The sequence below is a fragment of the Ciconia boyciana genome, chromosome 5, assembly GCF_034638445.1.
Source record: "Ciconia boyciana chromosome 5, ASM3463844v1, whole genome shotgun sequence".
In the NCBI taxonomy this organism is placed as follows: domain Eukaryota; kingdom Metazoa; phylum Chordata; class Aves; order Ciconiiformes; family Ciconiidae; genus Ciconia; species Ciconia boyciana.
Genome location: NC_132938.1, coordinates 36,557,203 through 36,582,637, shown reverse-complemented (window position 1 = coordinate 36,582,637; position 25,435 = coordinate 36,557,203). Strand labels below are relative to the sequence as shown.

The window sequence follows — 25,435 nt, the reverse complement described above, 5'->3', positions numbered from 1 at the left end:
TTAAAACTGGACTCCCTCAACCATTCCAACCTCAAAGTAAAAGCCCAAGAAAAGAAAATATTGCCATTGATACATAACAGTTTTCCTAAAATAAGAAAGTATTGTGATAGCACAAAGCTAAAGTAGAAAGGCTGGGTGAATGTGTCTTACAGCAAATGAAAACTTCTGTTAATGGTCATTTTGCATGCATTAAGTGTAGCTTTTAGCCATGCTTGTGAAAAATTCCACAATTGCAATCATTATTCAGAAAGCAGGAATAAAGACTTCTAATTACACGTTAATGTACACTCAGTAATCACAGAGTAATTGAGGCTGGAAAGGACCTCCAGAGGTCATCTAGTCCAACCTCCTGCTAAAAAAAAGCAGGTCTAATCAGATCAGGTTGCTCAGGGCTGTGTCCAGGTGGGTCTTGAACACCTCCAGAAATTGAGATTCTACAGCCTCTCTGGGCAACTTTGACCAGTATTTGACCAAAATCTCCTTAAGTGTACAATTAGGCACATCTTGAAAATGCAAATAGTTTATTTTTATGCATTAATTAATCAGATATCATATGTGCTGTTAATACTACTGAAAATGAGTGCTGGAGATGCCTGGCAATTAGAAAAAGCAGTTTCCATTAATTCACAGTTTTGCTCATCATCCATTAGGTTTGCGCAGTGGTGGTCTGATTTCTTGGAAATATCAGAAGATCTAAGTTTAGCAAATAAGCCAAACTCACATTTTCAACACAACCATCAGGAAAGAGCAAAGACAAATTTATGCAAAATCATATTTGAAAAAGGACCTTCACTATTCATCTAAGTAGTTACAATCAGCAGTAAATAATAAAAAGATGACCTCTCACCAAACCTCTTTACTATATTACCCATTTCACTTATGTGTCTTACCGGTCTTTCATGTTCAAGGATTGATGACTTTCCTGGCTCATATTCAAAAATACTTCTTGGTTCAGAACGGAACTTGCGGGTATCTACCTTTCTGTCAGGGGGATCCCAGTCATTTCTAAATAACAAATACGAGCAATTGAGTTAATTTACTGTCATGGCCATCTGCTTTACAGCTCTGTGCAAGATAAACATCCAAAACCAAATGAATTTCAGCATGGTTTCTCTTTCCAGATTTCAGCTGTGAAACGTCTGGCCTAGCATCCCAATGTTTTAACCACTGTATCATCTTAGCCTGTTTACAGCAGGTATACTGAGTACAGCAGGAAAAATACTAGAGATGTCCAGCTTATGTGATCACTCATACTTTTGTTATAACTGGTAGACCAGTTCAAAAACTTCCTTGACATACTGTGTCAAAACACCATGACATGCCTTCTCAAACTGCAAATTTACAATACTTGTTTTATGCACTATACTAATACAGGCAAGTGGTAGATATTTTTGTCATAGTAAGTCCATATTGAAAAAGTTACAAAATTTTCTGAGACAAAAAATGAGGAATTATTTTAAAAGACAGTGTGAAAATCTAATAGGTGCTCTTTATCCTGATCTGTAGAACTGCTCCTGAATATTCTTCCAAGCATTATACCGTTTCCTTGGAAATTTGAATAGATAAACAAGAACAAGAATTTGGCAGTTGACTTTGGGACAGAAATTTATCCATTTTCTCTATAATTATAAATTTGCTTTCAATTTAATACAGCTATGCAAAGAATAAAAAGTAACGTCTACTACCACATTTTTTCAGTGATTTACCATGTCCTATTAATAGCTACCTATACATTTTTGGAGGATAGCTAATTACTATCACAGTGAGAGCTACCTTTTCATGGCAGTTTTTGTAGTCACTACCTACATTGCATTTGGAAAACTGTAGCTCACACATCTTTTTATTTAGCTCCGTGTAAAATGACCAACCAGTAACTCAAAGAATGGGGGAAAGGAAAGGGGAAATCCTATCAGCTATTGCTGGTATTTACAATAAGAAAGACCATACACTGATTAAATTCTATCAGTTCTATCGGCCTTTCTGATGTGACTTGGTTTGATGTGACCTGACATAATAAGGCACATGTCATGTGCCTTAAAAAAATCTATGGGGTAGCTTTTGTTTACAATATGTTTGTGAGTGCAATTTCTGGGACACAGACACCTCTATTTATAAAACGCCCTACATTTCAAGGGAAGTAGTTCTACATGGCTCTATTGTTTATTTTCACTGAGGAAAAAATTAGTTTCAGAGCAGAAAAAGTTGTATTTTTTGAGAATGAACAGGAAAATGGAACTGTTCTGATCAAGTTGCATTATGCTGCAAGTCACTGAAGAAAAAAGGATGCTACTGAAATTCTGATTGACACTCAGTTCACTTAATTTACAGCATTTAGCCTGTAATCCCTTCTGGACTATATTTTTGAGCCCAACTGTTAATGCAAACCATATCTTGCCTCCCAGCTATGAAACTGTGATACATGTGGACCTAAGCCTCTTATGTGAGATTTTTAAATACTCGGGCTTTATAGGCAATTAAAAAAAGAATCTCCCAATGGCAGGAAAAGATTGACGAGCTATAGCTGTCAGCAGCAGGCAAAGCATAACTAACATGTTTGGCATCCCCTGCCCTGGAGAACATAGATTTCCACTGCCTGTCTTATCATGCAGGAGATTAAAAGGAGAGGCTAAACATCCAAGTTCAGTGCTGAAGCAGTTATTTTCAAGCTTGACAAAAGGAACTGCAACAGGCCTCAGTTTCTGTGACCAAGGCATTTGGCCTAGCACAGGATGATGACTCACATAACTTCAGGGATCAGAGCTAAGCAGATCCACATTTTGGTGCCTTGCTAACAAAATCTACACTTCTGTATGACTTGCTAACAAAATTCAAACCTCATGGCCTTTGGGAGGGTAGCTCAACTCTAACCCCTAGCATTTCCTCTTGACAATCTGCCCTCAGCAACAGGAGTAGCCCAAATTAGTAACTCTCGAGCAATCTTATTTTCCTCTGCAATATGTGTATCTGCTGGATTACCTTTGGGATTGCCACTACCTACAAATTTTTCAAAAAGCCATAGTCATGGTCTTAACTTTAAACACTTAGTATGGTCTTTTCTCATAATATTTTATTCAAACTGTAAATTATTTGAAACTGTTTAATTCCATTTCTACATATAAAAATGTTTACAATGTCCAAGCTCACAAAAATGGGCAAATTCTGTTTTGTTGCTTGAGTGTAACCAAGAGAGGTGGGCTTGTAGCCACAAATGGAACTAAAAATGACCCTTTTCATATATAAAATATATACATACATACACATATAAATGTATAACAACATAATATTATATTAACATGTAGCATTCATAAATGTAAACACTAAAGAAAAAGCTTTTTGCTTGAGCTAGTAGCTACAGATATGCTGGAGATTCTGTAGAGTTTGTGTGCAGGGCACTTTGCATGGTTTTATCAGAAGGATAAGCATTTCTTTCCTGAGTTATTAAGTATTAACCTTTTCCAGACTGTACTCTAACCACTGGGACCTGGTTTTGTGAAGCAAGTTTGAAGCTGGAAAACAATGAGAAATCTGAAATGCCCCTTTAATCTGTAACCACCCTCTTGGTCTACCAAAATGGAGATGGAGATTGAAAAAATGGGGATAGAAAGCACTTCTGAGCTATGGGGAAACGTGGGTTGGCTGCTACACTCTTACAGTTTTGCTCTTCCTTGAATTTCAATTTACAACATCTTTTAGATCCTTTCTCTTTGCTCCTGGATACCATAAATAGCCTTTCCTACTCAGAGACTAACTATTCAAGACAGCTGCTAGAGCACAGATTGCTCTGAAACACAACAAGCAGGACAATCCTGCTAATGAGAATGAAAATCTTAAATGCTCATGGTGGTATCACTTGTAAGAATAAGCAGAAGCACTTCTTTAGCACATTGACAAAATGGCTGCACCACGCATGATGCCCACACTACTGATGAAGATTACCCCTCATCACCTGACTGTCCTTTGAATAAAGCCCTTGAAATCATATTATTCTATAGCTATTTTATCCTTTGTGACATCCTGTAATTGGATTAGTGTACATACTAAGAACACTTTTTGAAAATATGCTAACTTACTTTTCTGATGTAGATCTTTCCCTCAGACGATGTGGTGGTACTGGAGGTGGCACATGTGGAGGTGGTAAAGGGGATGAGACCTTAAAGGCATCGGAGCTACTGTCAGAAGCGCTTTTAGACAATGGTCTGTACGTCTGTGTCTTTGCAGCTGGGTGTGCCTGAGCAGAGAAGGATGGACTGTAGCTACCTAATATAAAACAAAACCAGAAATAGTCACAGCATGATAATGAGTTTTAATAAAACACAACATGGAATGCTACAAGAACCCACAGTTAATAAAGCTGCAAGGTTACAAAAATGTGTAAATGCATTTTTAAAAGTACATTGCTGTATACTATGTAGCTCATTAGAATACTTTTTATATATTTCTATATAAAACTACAAACACACAGATAAAGTGCAGTATAGTTAAAATAAATTAATGATTAATTTGAGGGGAGGAGAAGTTAATGGCTATATATATCCATTAGAGCTGTTAATGACAGCCTGTAATTAATCCCCAGGCTCATCCTGCCTCTCAGTTGTTCTACGTTCAGAAGGAAGAGAAGAGGCAGGAAATGCACATTTTTTTCATTGTTTTAATAATTACTGTTAGTCTGGGACAACTAGGCATATCTTGAAGAGGATCAGAAGAGTCCAAACAGATCTCAAACAACTGACCCACAACAAATGCTCTCAACAGTACAGAAAAAGGCAGTATGAGACCATGTCGAATGCAACAAACACTGAAATGGAAGAATTTTGAATGGCATTTTTGCACAAGGCACTATGGTTTTTTTGCACATATAGTCCATTTTTGGCCTTCCACTTCCATTTTTGTTTTTGTAAATAATTTTACCACATGGTTATAATCTTCTGAAAGACACAACAACTATATATCTTAGATGAATATGTCTGTCTTGCAGCTAAATAATGTCAACACCAGTGCCTATAGTAAAAATGAACAAGATCATAAAACAGAATCATCTTTATTAGGCACTCTTACTGCATATTTTTAAAAGGTGTTTTCAGTACAACATTTTTGTCTTCCCATGTCAGTAATTAGCATTTGTACTTTCACACAGTAGTTCCCTTTTGATTTTGATAAGGAAAGGCTGTGTTACTCACAATCACTAGTGAAAATAAATGCAATGTAATCAAGAAACTACAGCATTACAGTGTATCCCATCTGCAGTAAGAGGCCCACAGCTGCAATACATTTCTGTGCTACGAATGAAACCAAAATTAAACTTTGTTTCATTTGGGAAAAAAGGCATGAAAAAACACCAACTGAGATCAAACACGACGTTAAAAGTGTTATAGATGCATTATAAAAGCAAACGTGAATAGTTAACTACCCCTGTTACTTGATGACATTAACAAAAGACTCATTTTGAAGTGAGGGAATAATTCCTACCAGTACTGTATGCATATGCAGTATTATACATGTCTGTGTCGTCATCTACAAAAAGAAATATGCATGTTACAGTAGTGCAATACATGCCAGTTTATCACAGCAATGCAGCTTTGTTTTTGCATATACAAACATAAGATCGGTAAGCAATCAAGCGCTGTATTTCTTTTCATCATCTCATAGGTGTTTTCTGAAGACTCTCTCTTCCCATTATACTTACCATAGGCTATTTTTACTATTTTATTGGTAAAATGGTACCTTCTGGTCATGTCACCCATATTGTGTACTTACTGGTTAGCACCAAATTGCAAATTACAGCTTTTTGTCTGCTCTTCTCCCTTCCCTAAGCTCAATTTCTTCCTTATGTCAGCTCTCTTCTACTGGAGACTATTAAGTTGTTGCTCCTATCACAAAAAGCAACCTGAAATATCTACTGTGTGACTAATGTTCAAAATAGACCTTGAAAGCCAAAATTTTCCTGCTTACATTTTTTATTCTCCCACTAACATTCTGTGTGACCATACTGAAGGCAAGCTCTACCTCAGACGAATAGTCTCCTTCCTTCTGGAGGTGTAATGAGCATAATTGCCATTTATACAGTTTCTTGACATCCTTGGTGACAATCATGATAAAGGACATTAACTCTGAAGCTAGTAATGTCACCAAAGCTCCATTTCAGCAAAACCAATGCAATTCAGACAGAAAATGTATCCTCACAACAGCCTGTTTACCAGCCCATGCTGTCCTAACACGAGCTCTCCCAGAGAGAGCTGGTATGGTAGGAGATTTACAGTGGCCAATTTCTCATCCCTCAAACTGGAGATGAGGATCACTTCACTGAGCTCCCCAGTGACATGGAATCATACTGGTTGCATACCTATGCGAATCACTTTAATTTTTATTTAGTTTTAGTAATAAAATAAACCCATTAGAAATTTTCAGCCTTTAGCATAGGAAAACAGCGTGCTCTGCAGTAAAATCTATCATCGAATTTACCCATTTGATTTGATTCATTATCTGACACTTGGTGAACACTTGTATTTTCACATAGCAGACAATCAAAATGCAGAAAAGTGCATTTTTTAATACCACTGAGAACCACCCAGCCAAGACAAAAGCATACTTACCAGGCTTATGAACCATATGGATTTGCTTGAACATTGTCTTGTACCAATCCTTCGGCCTGTCAACTGTCTAAATAAAATACAGTTTTTAACAATTAACAAAAAAATAAATATACCTGCATGTACAGATCTGATCAAACATTTAATGTTATTCTGGACACGAAGTCTATTATGTTTTGTCCCCTATTTAATATAATCATTTTCATACCATCTATTTCAAATGCTGTATTTATGCTTTTCATCTAGGAATTCCTGCGTAACAAGTTCTGGAAGACACTGAAGACTGAGTCAGTTTTGGACTCTGATCTTGGAGGGTACAATGGTTAGGAACATAGGAATTAGTGCCAGATCAACAGTTTATCTTAGTGCCTTATATTCGACAATGATGAATGCTAGATACTTTACAGGAAAATACAAACACCTCAGCAATTACAAGCGTGTAAGAAGAGCTTCTTTTGAACTCCTGGTATTTTCCAACTTCAATTATCTTCAAAATGTAATTGTTAAATAATGCAGAAAAACTTTGGAAAACTACCAAGAAAAGAATTAAGATAACACTATATTTAAAGAGTTAATGTTTGGATTGTAAACAAACAGTATTTCCTTTAATCAGTTTTAAATTCCCTTTCCAGGCAACTTAATTTTAACTTATTTTTCTATTTTGAGAAAAGTGAATACAATATACCTGTCAATAACCACTCATTAAATTATCCTTACTTTTGTAAACTAAGCAATCCCGAGTTTATAAACTAAGCAATCCCGAAGTTCCCGAACTCTCCTCATATCAACATTTGCTTGTGCTTCTTATTATTTTTATCTCTTACCCGTCTGCATTTTCTCTTTTGCTGCAATTTTCTTTGAGATAGGATGATAATATTTCAGAAAAGGAGATAACACAAAGGCAAACATGTTGTCAGTCTTATTCTTCTTAGGTCCTAAAATTTTACTTGTTCCACAGTAGTGAGAAAAGCAAAAGTTTTAATGCAGATGTACAAAATTATCTTCAAATCTCATGGTGCACAGGGATAATTCAAAAGACTTCTCTTGATGTGCATTATCTTGCATTAGCTAATACTAAATCTGCAATCACTCTGCCCACTCTTCTTTACCATGAAAAGTGAAAATCCATAAATTCTTCTCTGCAAAATAACTGACAGATCTGAGTGTGTTCACCTGGCTCTATGCCATCTTTAGTGAATCGCACTTTTGCCCTAAATACTTGTTACAGTTACTGTACACAATTAATCTGTTTTGTTAATGATGGTGAGCTCTCACTATAAGGGACTAGGCAGAAAATGCTCCCATATTTTGAGGAATCAATATGAGTTCTCATAAAATTGCTACTAAATGACATTTAAAAAAAAAAATGTTTAAAGAAGAGCTGACAGTCAACTGAAGAACTCGAGGATCTGCTGGGGAAGAAAGAAATTTAAGCGGAAGGTCATGCTTTTTACTCAGACCTGCTTGCAAGATAGAGATGAAGGAGATATAGTTTTGTATCAAGATCAAGTCCCTTCCCCCACCTACCAACATTCCTGACTTTTGCCAAAGAGAAGATATTCAGAAGCAGATTTGGACTATTTTAACATTGTTTCCCTAAAGGTACTTAACATCTGTACTAGCAGAACTCTGGTAAGAATAATTTAGCTGGATTTGAAATAAGTATGCTGTTTGGTGCTCCAAGATCATGTATGTTCAAAAGTTTACAAGGAAGTCCAAAAGGTCTGAAGGAATTCATGCCGATGAGCATAACCTCCATGGTACTCCTCATTTCCTGCAGTGGTCCCATGATACTGCAACTGCCTTTCTGATTGTATTGGGCCAAGAAGAGTCTTCCAATAGAGCTTGAACCAGTGATAGGTGAATAGATTGGAAACAGTGCATAAATATTACTGCTATGACCCTCCTGTTTCTCAAGGAACAAAGGTGCATAGATATATCTCTTTGCTGGATCCTCCTTTCAGTCAGGTCCACAGGTCCACAAATCCACAGGAGGCTTCCACATAGAGATCAGGTATGGAGAAGCTCCCATGTGACCAGAGAAGAAGGTCTCCCAACATCTTTCTGGACATTTGAACGTTTGTCTCTCATCATCTCCCCCCCAACCCCTACCTTGGGGTTTAAAGCCTCAGCCAATAATTTGGCTTTACATTATAAGCCAGATAGGATTAGTTAAGGAATAGAATAAATTAATTTTAAAATAAATTTTCTCAATTTATATTCACTAATCCCACATACGAATATTTGTTTGAGGAATTAGCAGTATTCACAAAGCACCAAGCCATTCAGACGCCATCCTGCTTTGCATACATTATAGTTGTTGCAGTTAAATGTTGGAACATAGTATCATCATATGTGAATGAACAATCAGCCAAATAGCACGAAGAGGACAGAAGAAGTACCTGCAGTTGGTACTTAGGAGAGTCCATAATCATTGCGGTATTCTAATAATCCATCAGAAAGTATGCAATTAAAGGAGGCATTTATGACTTTCAGTGGACCTTCTGTGTTTTTTTTTTCAAGCTGAAATATTACATCACTAAGTACAGAAAAGAAATCTGGTGGGACTTGATTTTTTTTCATCCTTAGTAAATAGAGGCCTTTTCATTCTATAGATTAATTTTGATAGTTAGACATGAAGCAATCATTTTGGATAGTCTAAAACAGAGCAGTCATACTGCTTTCTGTGAATCTGTCTTTTCCTTTCCTAGGACCCTGTTGGTGGTAAACTCTGGTGGTGTCATTTGACTGAACGCTTTTCTGAGTGAACAGCATTTTACCCTCTGTTTTCAAAAGACTTCATTTTTAATGCCTTGGAATTTCACCATCTTTGGGGCAGGGCTTGGCATGGTGGCAGAACTTAACAATGATGTGAATTTTCAGGCTTCAGACTTGCACTTGCCAGAGCTGGCAGGAGCCAGCATACAGTGGTATGGAGGGAACATGCTAACACAGGATGGAGGTTCTGAGAGAAGGGAAGGCTTTATGGGAATCCTTCCCCTCTCAGCAGCTTTGGACAGAGAGGGTTTGCAGGAATAGAAGGAGAAGAGAACATACTCTGCTTTCCTTGGCTAAACAACTGTCACAAACCATGTTCTGAGAGTAAAGACAGACTTGGAGGAGATAACTGCAGCTTGAAAAATCTCTCTACTCCTGAAAAGCACTCCAAATCTAGAATACGGATACTCCCAAGTTCTTATTTACAAGCTTACCGTTGAGTAGCATAGTGTTTTGGAACACAGTGTGTATGTAACCTATCACCCATGAATCTGCATTTACTGCTTTTTTGGTAGACTGTTGCCATTTTCATAAAGATGGAAGAATAAGAAACTTTTAAACTTTGCATGCAATGATAAACTCAATTGATTTGAAAACTACTCTCTCTCTCTCCAGATGGAGTGAGGCTGAACTTTCTGGGAGAAGATTCCTATTTGGGTTGCTCACTGACCTTGGAGAAGGAGCGAGTGATATAGCCTACCTTCTACTGTTCATGGGAAATGCAGTTATAGCACTTTTGCATGTTTCTGCATAGTACTGCACTTCTGAGAGGTGTCAAGGTGCAGCATATTTGAATCTTTTGCTGACAACTATATCACCTTTGTTCTCACATGACTGGGGTACACAGGGCTCAAATATACTCGTGCACATTTAAAATGTAATCTCAAATCAGTATCTTGAAAACAATCTCACTTCCAGCTTAGTCCTAAGGAAGCAGAATAAGGACACAAAGCGGCACGAGACACACACACACACACATGCTAGCATAATCTTTTAACTCATATCTCATTATGAGAATCATTTCTATAATACTAAATTTACAAGCTATAAGATATTTTGAAATTTAAACATAACAAAACCCAGAGCAAATCCATCCGAAAAAAGTCCTAATTCAAACTACATTATGTTTTTAGGAGAAAACTTGAGAGACTCAGACCATATGATCCGAAAGTTAAATAGAGGTTGGCAGATTGCCAGCTCTGTTAAGCACACTCGAGGGGGACTTCTCTTATAATCTTATATAACTGATATGCACCCTGTTAGATCAATCTACTATTAAAAAAAAGAACAAAAATAATTACTTTATCCTATATAAAGCATAGGGACTACTTACTTAAAAAGGGGGTAGGAAGCTAGAGCATTGTTGCAAAGAAACGTCTTCATTTTTAAAAGATTCTGATCGTATTACTTTTAATGTCAAAAATAAAGCAAGAAATGCCAGAGTTTCCCCCCATTCTTATCAAAATTGTCCCCATCTTACCACTTATTCTGATTTTTTCCTATTGCTTTTCTCCATCAATTCCTGATTTTCCCCCTAATTTTTCAATCCATTGAGCAGTTCTTGGCAATACAACACAGCCCCGTATGTCAGTATTGGCAGAGAGGACACATCCAACAGCTGCTACATCCTTGCACCTGACAAAGACTTCACCTGCAAGGGCTCTGCCGCTTTCATCCTGGCTCCCACGGTTCTTACTCTTTCTCCGTCTAGCACAGCACTTCTTCTCTGGCTGGGAAGGCCAGTAAGTGCTTCCTTTACAGACCTAGTGCAGCTGCCACTGTGCTCTCTGGGCCAGCCAGAAGAGGCTGCCCTGACAGCAGAGTGGAAAGAATGCTTCAGCATAGTGAAAACAAAACTCTTCAGTTCGACATCCCGGGACCACTCAAGCAGTGACTAGTGGCAGATGATCAAAACTGGGCTAGTCACAATGAAAGGGCTTCCACGCTATTCGTTTACATGTCACTCAAGGGCACAATGATTATATATTGCACTCCCACAAAAATGCTAGTCACTTAAGATTATTATCAGAACAAAACTATTCATTTTGACGCTACCCTGATGACATGAGAACCATTGCCCCCCAGAATGCAGAAGCATGAGGTTTTTATATGTACACACATACATGTATACTTGCATGCACGCATATATATAGTACGTATAAACTTTATTTTAGAAATAACAAAACAAATGCAATTACTGCATATCTCCAAAAGGCAGAACTACAAGAGAAGCAAGAAAGAGACACAAAGTTTTGGCTACTTCTAATTAAAACTAGAAACATGAGGTTGCCCAATTATGCTCCCATCAGCATTCTCCTTTTCCGTCAACACACAATATTATATTCATGAGCTCGCTGATTACGCACACTGTATTCCACATTATATAAGACTAGAAGAATGTGAAAAACCCATTACCAACAATCAATTCATTGTACGAGTTCATACACAGATTCCCCAGAATTTCCTACCGTTCTAATTGCTGTAGGGATTCCAGATTCATCTACCGGGCCAATCCCTGCATAATGTGGAGCTTTAATGACTGTAATTTTTTTTTCTTCTTCTGAGGATCTACAGATTGGTATTGTACTGGTGGTGGTGCTGCTGCCAACAGCCTGAACATGCTGTGAGTATGTCTCTGTGGACTCTGTAAAGACAACATGACAGAATATTGTATAATGATACAATAATCATACTTGGCAGTTATAACACACTTCCCCGTTTCACTATGCTGTACAAAGACCAACAACAATCTTAACCACATACATATACAACACTTAAAAAAAAATCATCTTAGCTGGGCCTTTGCCCTACTTAATGTTACATTAACAGAATTATAAACTTATTTAAGGACCAGACCGGCTATTCAACTCAGATCTTAGATAAGAGGTACTTTTTCACAGCATCTTGCTCACAAAAAAAAGAAAAAAACCCCCACAAACCCAGCAAAATCTATTGAGAAATAGTGGCAGCAGCCTTTTTCCTATAAATCAAACTCTTGCACCTTTCCTTGAAACTAGTGATATAATTTCAAAACTTCTCCCCACCCGCCAAGTCTAGCAAACTACAGAAGATTGCTATTCTGTAAGCACAGCCACAGATTCCAAACAGGCCTCCACAAAGACTTACGCGATATGTGTTTAGAAACATTAAGTTTTGATGCATGAATATTTTTAAAAAACAAATTCTGATGTACAATTTTCATCCCTTAAATTTATGTTGGTATGTTTGAGTACCTCTACATAAAAATCCATAAAAATGGACCTCAGTAACTTGGCATCTATAGAGCAATCTGATGATCCAACTACAGCACTTTAGGTGAACTGTGCAGGCTGCTACTGGTTTGTGGTGACTTGCAATATTTCTACCCCTCTCCCCCCAGTCTTCCTTTATAATTAATGAAATTAATATGTCACTATTACCATTTCCCTCTAAAATTCAGAGTCATTTATTTAACAAAATCCACCTCACTGCTGGGATGTGTCGTGTAAAAATTTGTACTGTTGCAGATTATGTACTTCTTTCCTGTATGCAGGAAAAAGAGCCCTATTCCTTCAGGCAGAATGTTTCAGTAAATTAGCGGGCTGCTATGACAAAGCATCTTTTTTGCAAGAGCAGGTACAGTGCTTGTGAGACATTTCCACACAAGATAAATCAACGTAGGGAGTAAAAATAAATAGATTCTAACTCTACTGGTGAAGATTATAATTGCCTTTTGTGTGACATTAACATCCATTGATTCTTCTGAAACAAAATATTTGAATTGTAATATAAATCAGCAAAAGGAGCTCTGGTGACTGAAAGCTCTAATTTTAATTTGAATATTTCTGCTCATTCCTACTGCAGAGAGTTGGATTTGCAATGGCTCTTTCAGCTGTTTACTCAAGTTTGAAATCCTGTAAATAATCCAGTGCTACACATATATGGCGAGGAACAACTCTGCATGGCAAACGTCTGAATATTTGGGCCTTTTTCCCAAAATGCATGATGTTAAATTTAGAAAATATTTTGGATTTGATCCTTCATTCTTCATAGGCCTCAAACTGAGACCATCAGTAGGATTTTTACATGAGCAAGGAGAATTAAATCAGGCTGTTACTGTGGAACACAGAATTCAGCATCATACAAGAGTAAAAGTCACGGGAAAACACTTTACTTCATAGAATCACAGAAGCATAGAATGCTTTGGATTGGAAGGGACCTTTCAAGGCCATCTAGTCCAAACCCCCTGCAAGAGCAGGGACATCTTCAACTAGATCAGGTTGCTCAGAGCCCCATCCAACCTGACCTCGAATGTTTCCAGGGATGGGGCATCTACCACGTCTCTGGGCAACTTGTTCCAGTGCCTCACCACCCTCATTGTAAAAAATTTCTTTCTTAAATCCAGTCTAAATCTGCCCTCCCTTAGTTTAAAACCATTGCTCCTTGTCCTGTCACAAAAGGCCTTGCTAAAAGGTCTGTCCCCGTCTTTCCTATAGGCCCCCTTTAAGTACTGGGAGGCTGCTATAAGGTCTCCCCACAGCCTTCTCTTCTCCAGGCTGAACAACCCCAACTCTCTCAGCCTCTCCTCGCAGGAGAGGTGCTCCAGCCCTCAGATAATTTTTGTGGCCCTCCTCTGGACCCGCTCCAACAGGTCCATGTCTTTCCTGTGCTGAGGGCCCCAGAGCTGGACGCAGTACTCCAGGTGGGGTCTCACCAGAGCAGAGCAGAGGGGCAGAATCACCTCCCTCAACCTGCTGGCCACGCTTCTTTTGATGCAGCCCAGGATACGGTTGGCCTTCTGGGCTGTGAGCGCACATTGTTGGCTCATGTCCAGCTTTTCATCCATCAGTACGCCCAAGTCCTTTTCTGCAGGGCTGCTCTCGATCACATCATCCCCCAGCCTGTATTGAAACCGAGGATTGCCCCGACCCAGGTGTAGGACTCTGCACTTGGCCTTGTTGAACCTCATGAGGTCCAGACAGGCCCACTTCTCCAGCTTGTCCAGGTCCCTCTGGATGACATCCCGTCCTTCTGGTGTGTCAGCTGCACCACTCGGCTTGGTGTCATCTGCAAACTTGCTGAGCGTGCACTCGATCTCGCTGTCAATGCCATTGATGAAAATATTGAACAGTGCTGGTCCCAGTACGGACCCCTGAGGGACAGCACTCATCACTGATCTCCATCTGGACATTGAGCCGTTGACCGCTACCCTCTGGATGCGACCATCCAACCAATTCCTTATCCACTGAACAGTCCACCCATCAAATCTGTTTCTCTCCATTTCAGAGAGAAGGATGTTGTGGGGGACAGTGTCAAAGGCTTTACAGAAGTCCAGATAGATGACATCCATTGCTTTTCCCTTGTCCACTGATGTGGTAACTCCCTCGTAGAAAGCCACTAGGTTGGTCAGACAGGACTTGCCCTTGGTGAAGCCATGCTGGCTGTCTCGAATCACCTCCCTGTCCTCCATGTGCTCTAGCATAGCTTCTAGGAGGATCTGTTCCATGATCTTCCCAGGCACAGAGGTGAGGCTGACAGGTCGGTAGTTCCCAGGGTCATCCTTTCTACCCTTTTTAAAGATGGGCACAATATCTCCCTTCTTCCAACGTATATATATATACTTCTTTCAGGTATATCAAAACCAAAATTGATAGGCCTTTAGATCAGCAAACTGGAAGCAATCAAAGAATCTAGAATTGTGGGATGTGGAGAAACCCATGTATGCAGTTTTTGTACTTATCACTATGATAGGGATAGCAGCATTTGTCTGAGCCATAAGTCTCAGAGCAAGAACTGTCACCTAATTTCCCTGCATGCACAACAAAAAAGTAAACTCCAGGATCACTTTCAAATTATTTTGCATGTCTAGTCTTATCTGAATATGCAAAACATTAGTAGAAAAAGCAGCAAGCAAATGATTGTTCTGGCAAAACTGGATTATACTGGCAAAGCTCCTTTCTAAGGCTGATTGTGTATTTTTTAAAAAAAATTAACAACGCCCTACAAAAAAATACAGAAACAAAGTATAGATTGACATGGCTTTAGGTGTTTAAGAGCCCAGAGCCCCACCCTTTGTTGGCAGTATTTCTACTGAAGATTACAGAAGTTGTGGAGAGAACCAATGTACAAAGTTGGCCCTTGGTTTCTTCAAGAAGGCAAAACCTGAAGGGGCTGCACAGGTTGAGCTATTTTGAGATATGCTCTTTCCTCGGTAAAGCTAGTAGAAAGGTGGCAAAAGGTCACTCTCACACACGTAAGTAATAAACCTTAATAGTAATTCCAGTTCAGGATCACTACTGTATCTAACAATAAATGCTATTATTTTTTTGCATTTACTGCCGAAGGTAGATGAATAGACAATACCTTCATTATGGATGTGAAGCACTCTGCAATTGTTTGCAATCTTTGCCACATGAATTGGAATACGTTGCGTAATGTATAAAGCAAACATTCTGTGTGAGGCTTACCCATCATCCTGCCGTGCTGCATGATAACAACGTTGGAACTGAGCGAAGCTGGTGGAGGGTAAGCTGAAGAAGGGGAAAAAGGCCTTTGAGAGTGACTCACTGGGCTGGCAGCAGTGCCAGAGTTCCCATTCACTGTGATCTGAGCCTGAGAGAAACAAAACAATATCCCATTAAATTACACACAAAGCCCTCCGACTGCCATCCCAAACAGAGAGTGATGCAAGACTGTTATCCACACAACAGTTACCAGTTGTCAGGTACCTAGCCATAACGGCATCTGCATTCACTGAAATACAAAACTCATCACAAGGGGAGCAGAATGTGTTCCTTCTATACCTTGTACCTCCCCCCTTCTCTCCATGTATGTGCTGTCTGTGAAGCGTGCTGAAGCCATGGGAAGTTGACAGAAAGACCACGGTCAAGGCAACGACGATGGCACAAACAAGGTCTGCAGAGGTCTGACAGCAATATAAAATGAAGATGGCAGTAAAAGCTCCTCCCACTGTGTGACAAAGGCTGCCTGCCACAGATCACTCACTCCAAGAGACATATTCCCTTAACACACATGCTCAAGCCCTGCTGATATTAATGGTAACTTCTGTTCAGACCGAAGGGGAAAGTCTCATTAAGACTAGCTAAAGAGAGGGAGCCAAAGCTGCTTTAAAAAATGGAAGCCAGCTGGAGTGACTATGGGATGCTGATGTGTAATCTATCACAATAAGAATAAATAGCACCAATAAAAAAAATCCACAACCACGAAACAACAGAACAAAATCAAATAAATAAAATGGACGCTAAGTAAACCGGCAGTACAGCAGCATCACAAGCCATTTAGGCTTCAGTCACAAGAGGAACTTCTGCAACAATCTGCTTCCCTGCCCCCAGATTTAGAATCCCCACATCTGGGCTGTAGCACTTTTATGGGCAGTATTGCAAGGATCTAAACAGAGATATTGAGAGAGCATTGAATGAAATGAGAGGATAGTGAATATTTCAGCAGAAAAGGGAGAAAAGCTCTCTGTAATATCTCTTTTAATGCAGAACTCTTCTTTAAATCTGAACAAAATCAGAAGTGCTACAAACTTTGCTGAATCTTATATAACAAAAGAGAAGAACTAAAACATGCTGTAAATGCAAAACATAAAACTATCTGAAGCAGCAAAGCACAAGTAAAAAACGTATTAAAAGGCATATTATTTTTACGTTTAAAAATGAAATGGTTCGTGACCTCTTGTATACATTTGCATTTTGGAGATTATTGATTTGATTTGAAATTTTTAACGTCTCGGCCTCCAATAGCTAAGAGAGCAAAACAAATTTTGGCTCCTATGCAGACATCATGTGAACGGCTAGATGCATTCGGGGGTTTCTCATTTTAAGGATGCCTGTTTTCAGAACTGAGCTGAAAAGTTTGTGTTGTGGTGATGTCTCCGTTAAAACTTTTGTGTTTAAATGTTTCCTCTCTTAATAAAGTCAAGAACCAAAATATAAACTAAATTGGCTTTTCTCACACCATCTTCCCCTCCAAAAGAACTTGGAGCTGCAAGAATATAAAAGCTACACGAGCTCCAGGATAGCATTTCAAGAGGTATGAAGTCCTGTTTTCAGATGAGGTTGCTAGATGAGGCCAGCTGTCTCTACCCTACTTCAGGGGTTCACCCACTCTCTTTTCCTGCATATTGTCTTTTTGGGAAAGCTTGTTTCTAGGGGAGGCAGGGTGCAACTCTGTCCAGAACCTTATACCTTCTTACTCATTTATTACGGCTTTTGTTTCTCTGAAGAGAGGAGCAGAACTAGTGTGAGTTCTTTGTAGACTGGAAAGCTACTTCTCTGAATTTCTGTAATAAAAATTTAAGATATTCCTGTGATGGGCCTTACCAAATAGCTGGGTTAGACAGTCAGGCTCTTACACCAAGTCGTACACAATATTATGAAAACAGGATCCACACAAGTAGCTGATGGACATCAGTCCTAAATATAGATGTGGCATGTGCATATATGACATTTTTGGGTTTGCTTCTAAAGGTTTTAGAGATGATATCAGTGCAGCTGTAATTTCTTAGTTCCTAATGACTTTCTCTTTGAGGAACTTTTCCATGAAGGTGGCTGTTACATTTGTTTATCTGATGCATCTTGCACTGGTGAGGGGATTAGCTATAAAAGACAGTTTTGCAAAGTTTCAAAGTTCCAAGGGCCTCTTCCTGCCCTTGGAATCTTTTGGGAACAATTGACATTTCAATCGGAGCATGCGATGCTTTAGTTCCAGGCGACAGAGTTTGTTCCCAGATTTTACAAGGAAGTGAAATCTTTAAGATGCCTATTCGTGCATTAGACCTTTTACTTTCCTAAGTAATCTCCTTTGTGGGAAAATAAGATGATAGAGAAAAAAAACTATTTCACCAAAACGCACATATTTCCCAGTTTACTGGGAAGATAATCCTCATCTCTTTCATGCTGTTCGTTTCCCTAGGCTCCTCCATTTCTTTTTTTCTCCGGTATACTTTACCTGTGCTCCACTGCTAGCAGAGCCACCTACTTCTGCTGCTAAGTAACCAAACTGTTATAACGATTCCTGCTAGGTACCAGGTTTAAACTTTAATTGGCCTGAACATCAGAAAGAGCAGCCCTCTGAACTTCGGAATCAGAGCAGAGAAAAACATCTATTTGGGATTGGAGCTGCTTTCTAACTTTCTCTCTGCTGAGGCAGGCAGCAAAGGGAAAGAGGTCCCATTATGGGTGTCTGAGCAGTTTTGTGCAGCAATGCTGCGCAGCACACCCCTGGCCTCAAGACGTTGAATTAGGCTGAAAGACTCAGGATCAATTCTTGAAGCTCGAGACAGTCCCGGAACTTGGGAAAAGGCAAAATCTAATGCGTACTTCCATTTCCAAGTTTCCATTAGATTCCACATTTTCAAACTACATAAACAAAAAGAACCCATGAAAATTACTTTATAAGGGAAATGTTCATAATTGGAATAGAACCAGAAAAAATAGTTTCTAAAACCAGCTGTTCTCTGATTTTAACTCCAATTCTAAGCATAAGCCCAAATAATAATTACAATTCTCATACTTCAGGTTTTCAAAGAAGCTGTAACCTATGACTAAAAGTATGGCCAATTAACCACAGTTTTATGTTTAGTTCTGCCTTTTGCCTGGAATATTTTACAATTTTGTTAATTCAGCTCTTCCTGATGCTCGCTCTTCTTCTCTGAGGATCTGCTGTAAAACCTTTTTGCCTAAGCTCTCGTTAAGGACCTCAAGAATAAACAAACATCCCCAATGTGGACATAATGTCTTTGAAAGCGTGGTTCAGTATTACGTGGGCACAGTGCTGGATGGTACAATCCTGTATTACTTTTATTGTTCTCTCAGCGGTTTTCATCTACAAAACCAACAAGAGTCTCCTTTCAGAATGAAGATCATTACAGGAGTAGAGCCACTAGCAGCACACATGTGCGTGCCACCAGCTTCCCCATCGTTTTCTGATTTCATGGGTACATTTATAGTCATCTGGGCCTCCTCTACAGAGGATGGGAGACGAAGACTTTTCTACACTGCAGAGGTGGGGTCTTGCCAGCAGTTTAATGTCTGTGGGGCTCTTCAGACTGTTTGGGGATTTTTGTCCTTTGGTGGGAGACTCGCCCTTTCTCTTTGTCCATTAATGGTTAACAACTGTTATGCTCATCCCTGCCATGTCTAAGAGAGAAAGCGGTGGTCAGACCTGACCATAACATATCCCTCTACAGGGAGACTACCCAAAAAAGGAAAGAAGGAAGGACTGTTCACTTCAGCTTACAAAAATGATGCTCAAAGAAAACAAACACGGTTGGATGATTATTTTAGAACTAGGTTAGAAGAAAATATAAATGTTACATGCTTCCCATAGCTAGTAAATGGTCATGTAGTGATTGTGCCTTACTTACACATACCAGTCTATATTGATTATGGTATCTTTGGTTACAGCTACTGGGCTGTACAGACATTCACAGTACTGATTCTTTAAAAAAAAAAGTTTCAGAGCTGTGTTACAAGACTTAGGAATGACAGCTTTTACAAGCCTGTTATTAATATTATTTTTTTTAACAACATCCAGAGCACTGACAACAGATCATTGACTTCCCAGGTCACTATGTGCAAGTTTGGACTCAAAATACTTTTTATAAAATATACATGAAACTTTAAAAATATACACACTGTTCTTTTCAGACTTGAAAATGATAGCATGCTGAAGTATTTGTACAAAGTTTGAACACTGTTGTGACCCAGTAAAACTTTGGTCTCAGAACATCTCTCTGTTTTGTAATTCAACAATGAATTGCTCAATCTAAATGAAGGCTTTGTTCTGACTCATTTTAATCATGCAGATAATCTCGAAAAAAATAAGAAGTGATCTGGATTTTTCCCAAATTCCATACCTTCTTTCTACCCATATATGAGTGTACTAAGGTGCAGAAAAGTGAATGTATGTATAAAATGCCTAATTGCATGCTGTTTTTTTCCTTGACTTAACCAAGAGAAAAGTAACAGGACACTTGTGTACTACAGGATTATTTATGAAGCTCACTCCTGTAAGAAACTGTGCTTAGGAGAGCAAAAGGTTAGTTAGAGGGGAGAGAAACAGTTTGGTGCTGTCAGTGGTCACGGCTGGGGAAAAAACTGCGTTAAATATTGCCAACATTTACTATGAATGTACAAGTTATATTATTGAAATCTGTACCTCAGTATAAACCAAAACCAGTGGTAGCGCAGAGGCTACAAACTCCACAAACCTGTACATTGCTAACAGTATTTTAAACAAGTCTCTTCAAACTCTACAGACTGCTTGCTTTTACTGCATTTGAAACAGGTATTTATTGAATTTATTTTCATTTCTTTTAAGCAAAGTGTTTGATACACCTTAGCTGACCATACAACTGTGCAACAACTTAGTATAATTTTCCTATTACCAATCTGCTATGCCAATGATTTTTTTTAAACAACTGTTGCAAAACATACTGCCAGACTGCGAACACAGACAACTACTAACAGCATACTTGTCTGTGTAACAGGATAACAGACAAGTTCGAATTCTTTTCCCCTTTGACAACCTGTTTGAAGAAAATGGAGGAGGAAAAAAGGAAGCATAATTACATGAGAAGTGGCAGCAGTGTTGGTTAAGGTGGTGCCATCTGACACAGCAGACATCTGGCTCAAGGTTGGGGAAGGTGTTTCAGAGCAGTCAGTAGTATCATAGCTACAAGTCTGCAGCTCATCTAGAATGGCTGTGGAGCACTCACTCACTGTGCGGGAGGAGCACTCACTCATGGCAGAGTCTGTGCTTACAGAGGCTGTTTCGTTCCTGTGGATAATACTTTCAGGAGCTAGGCATGGGCATTTATGGGAAAATTGTGAAAGGGCTGGGGTTTTATAAAAGCGTGAAGGCAAAAAATCATCAAGCGTTGGCAAAGAATATGGTACTAGATGGGTGCCACTGTCTGGTGAGAAAAAGGCTCTGTTAACTGGTACCACAGGAGGAGGAAGAGGCAGTGGAGAAGCTTCTGTTGCTGTTTGTCTGTGTGTCTGTGAAGCATTTACCTCCATCACAGGGGCAGTTACTTTCTGGTTTCCAAGCTGAGATTTGAGGAAAAAAAAATAAGAAAAGAAACAGATTACCAAATGAATAAAAAACTTTTCCCCTTGCCTCTTGCTGTGTGTAGGAGAATTACAAAAGTGTAAGTTTTTCAGCAGCCCGAGGAAGTTCACATTCACATGGATTAGGAAATAAATCAACCATGCTCTACATTAAAGTAGGAAAACATGAAAGAAATGAATGCATCAAATACTAGTGGAAGCAATGCCAGAAACCATAGTGTGCTGGGGATGAATATTCACAATGTACTGCATATATTAATGATCTCAGTTGTGCATCAAGAAGGTTCACACTATTTTATACTTTACATAAATATGAGGCTAGAGAACATCATGTTCACTTTGTTTGTAAAAGGAAAAAAGGATCTGCAAGCCTGATCTCTGTAAATGTTGCTCTCTTTTTTGTTAAAGGACAGGTATCATTTTGAAATTAACTGTAATATACAGATGGGCAGGACTGCAAGCTAAATGGAAACACTAATATTGAATGTTCATACGTCTGCAAGCAATAAGTTGTGGACTTTTTTGCCTCTTGTGACTGAATACATCTTCTCCACTGCCTCTCTAATAAAAATGTTTGGATGATCTTAGAATTTCCAAGCACCCTGGAAGCACCCTGCCAGCCTACTGGATAAGGTGTGTGCAGAGGAGTCTTTTCAACATTAGAGGACACAAGGATTGTTAGGGTAACTGGTATAAATCTGAGGAACAACAAAGATTGGGAGCACAAGAACAGGACAGGGATGACTTCATACTGAAACAAAACACGCTAGTTGTTTGGCTTCAGCATAATTCCTTTAAAGTATAAGGGAATGTCCTCATGAGAGGCCTTCTGAAAACTGCCACACAATGTAGGAGCTTTATGTTCTGTTATTTCAAATCAGTCACAGGACACTGGCTTTAAACTAGTCCTAAAACCGGCTTTTTGCATCTGCAACTTCTTTTTGAATGAAAGATACAGGAAAAGCATGTTGGCATCCAACCTTTGTTAAACAGCTGCACAAATCCTTCTATACTGCTTATTAGCCACAAGCTTTCAAGCAATTCCTGAAGTATGTCAAAATACTGCCTACTTCAGCACTGATGGTTTCACTTTCGATAGGGCTGAGCAACTCCGGTATAGCTGCAGGGAAACAGTGTTTGGGATTTTAAATTTATGTAAAATAGAGGACAGTAAGATACCATATGCAGTAATTGCTACTTAAAAAAGCAACATTTACTCATAGATATCACATTGTTACCAATAATATTATGGTTATTTCCTATGCTCAGAATAGGCAGATGTCTTTAATCATTCAAAAAATGTTTCGAGCCATCAGATTAAAATGCCATTTTGGCATTTTAATCCAAAATCTGAAAATATCTTCTAAAGTCCTTATGGAAGACTTGGAACACAACCCAGATTGTGCTACTTATGAGAGGTCACTGGGGGTCTAGTTCCATAATTCTTGCTGAGATCAACTAGAATTTACACAAATAACCTTATTGAGGTCAATGGGACCATCCCTATGAATAAGCATTTCAGAAAAGAATCTTAAGCATGTGAACAGATATCCATCACTTGTTCCAAACGGTTCAAAAGAACTCTTTGGCATTACTGGACCTCTGGGGTACACAAAATAGCCAGAAGCTGCTGTTAAAATCTGCAGTTAAAACAGTGAAAAAACTTAGTTAAACAGCTTAAAATCTAAATATTATTCACAGCAATGTTTCAAATCTACAACTGAAAAAAAAAATATCTTTCCATAGAGTAAATCTGAACAGATTACTTCATAATCAGAAAATCAGTAATGGAGTGTATGACTGTAAAAGGAGATACGGTTTTTAGAGATAACTACTTTGCCAATGGAAACTTCAAAAAACAATGGAATACTATTAAAATAATTTCATGAAAAGCAATCATATGCAGATCTGAAACAGCTGGTTATACAGCATAGTATATCAGGGGTTTAAGATGTGTGCATTTACATACACATATAAGAAACAGTAATTTCACCTCACAGACACATAAAGGGAAGACAGAGCCATCATTCATGACGAATTTCATCATCCATGTCATAATTCAAGATCTCCAGCAAAAGGCATGAACCAGGAGATCATAATGCAATTATGAGGCAGAGACAATATGAAGCTCTGAAGTTCTTGAGACCAGATATCCTCTCAGCATCCCCAGAAGAAAAGTTACATATGATTGAGCCAAAATATGTAAATTGATCTCTAAATTGTTAAAATAACAGGAAATTGTGGAGACTTGAGAAACCTAGTAAGCCTTCTGGTTTCGAACTGAGAAGATTGCCTGCATGCTTGAGAAAAGAAGGGATGGACAACACAAGAAGAGATATTCAGGGTGCATCCAGAGAGCTAGTGAAATTGAGTTCTTAAAGAATTAAATTAATTGTGTTTGGCAAATAATAGCTGATTTCATCAAGCTAAATTCTTAAAAAGAATATAAAGTTACCATTTCTACAACGTGGGTAGAAGGAATGTGTCAATTCTAGGTACTGATTCCCAACATTAAGTTTTTCAGCTTTGCAGAGTAAAACTTGAATATTCTACCTGGTTCTAGAATTGTCATAGGTACAACCATCACTCTGGGAAAGAGTGGCTGAAATGGTGATTTAAAACAGCATTATTTTAAAAAACTGATTACACCATTTAAAAAACATGGAGTGTTGGTAAAGTCTAAACAGATACGTTTGGCTACTACTGATCCATATTTTTCATCACTGTGAAAAATATGAGGACAAGGCTGAATGCATTCCAGAAAACTTTTAATACCAGTTCCATTCAGTGTGCTTCAGATTAGGTTTGTAATTGTTATAGCGCAAGAAACGCTAGCAGAAGTCAGGCAGATTAAATGCCAAACAAGTACTTAATCAATTAGAATGATGAAAAACTAGTCAGACTACATAATTCTCTTCGGTTGTGGAGCAATGCTTGAGAGAGAGAGATAGATGTCATCACTGTCTTGAAGTGAATTGAAGGTCTCAAGCGCAACTTTCTGCTGGTCCTTAGAAATGTTCACCTTCCATCAAATAGTAAAATGTCAGGCCTGAAGAATACGGTTGCTACCCAATTCACATGAAGCAGACATGTGACCCTAGTATGGGTTTCAAAACCAGTCATTTATCATTTTAATGCAAGATCTGTGGGGACTGGTGTGAGATTACTAATGACACCAAAGTGCTGGCCTTGCTTCAACAGTCAAGACACAGATAAGGAGACTCAGAAATAAGTGAATAAACTCATTTTGTTAATGCATAGCAGAGTTTAGTAGTCAACAGTCAAATGACACCCATACGCTTGCACAAATGGGTAAAAATACCTCTATTTTTAATTGTTAAAAGCTGATGTCAAAATTTCCAAACTGAGGCTGCAAGTTATATTCCTATGCCCATTTTTACTACCTAGCCCTCTTATTCTAAACTCAGTATAAGGAGGTGGAGTTCAGCCCTTGTGCAAAACCACACCAGTGATACAGAACTTAAAATGAAAATTATTTGCTCAACTTTCTTTGCTTGCCGTCTGTCCCCAAAACACTGACACCTCTCTTCTCTCCCTTCTACATCACTCAATGTATTGTCAATACCTAACAAACACTAATGTATTAAACTGATTCAGAAACAATTTTTTGAATTCCAGGCTTATTTTCCTTGTTGTCTACAGCTATAAGGCTGGCAAAAGAAACACTTTCGTAAACATCTAGTATAGTAGTTTTTATTCCTCCAGGACACCAGGACTAAGCCAAGTGTTCACTCATCTGTGGAATTCAAACAAACAGCACAAATATTTTTCATCCACAGTTTGAGAGAGCAGTATCTAGAACAGGAGGACACTTATAAACCCAGCAACAAAATGAACATAAAAATACCAGGTGTTTATTTCAGAAGATGCAGCTCAGAATTCTTTACTAGTTTAGAACTTTTTCTTATAAGTTTGGACAACAGAATTTACCTCCATCTGTCTCATACTAACAAATACTAATTTCTCTGTTGA

At 38.6% G+C, this 25,435-nt stretch overlaps 1 protein-coding gene across 7 annotated transcripts in view; it reads right to left on the bottom strand.

The window, feature by feature from the left end:
- The window catches only part of SORBS2 (sorbin and SH3 domain containing 2), an 87,453-nt gene that overhangs the window by 46,445 nt on the left and 15,573 nt on the right, over nucleotides 1–25,435 (bottom strand). For 4 of the 7 annotated variants that reach the window (XM_072861495.1, XM_072861496.1, XM_072861497.1 and 1 more), the window contains 6 exons: nucleotides 15,812–15,956; nucleotides 11,834–12,009; nucleotides 6,591–6,657; nucleotides 5,467–5,511; nucleotides 4,071–4,257; nucleotides 891–1,005 (listed from right to left, as the gene is read on the bottom strand). In XM_072861495.1, the coding sequence (XP_072717596.1) occupies nucleotides 891–1,005; nucleotides 4,071–4,257; nucleotides 5,467–5,511; nucleotides 6,591–6,657; nucleotides 11,834–12,009; nucleotides 15,812–15,956 (735 nt within the window). Of the gene's footprint in view, nucleotides 1–890; nucleotides 1,006–4,070; nucleotides 4,258–5,466; nucleotides 5,512–6,590; nucleotides 6,658–11,016; nucleotides 11,041–11,833; nucleotides 12,010–15,811; nucleotides 15,957–25,435 lie in introns of those variants that run through there. The other 3 variants (XM_072861498.1, XM_072861500.1, XM_072861501.1) reach the window with 3 other exon arrangements.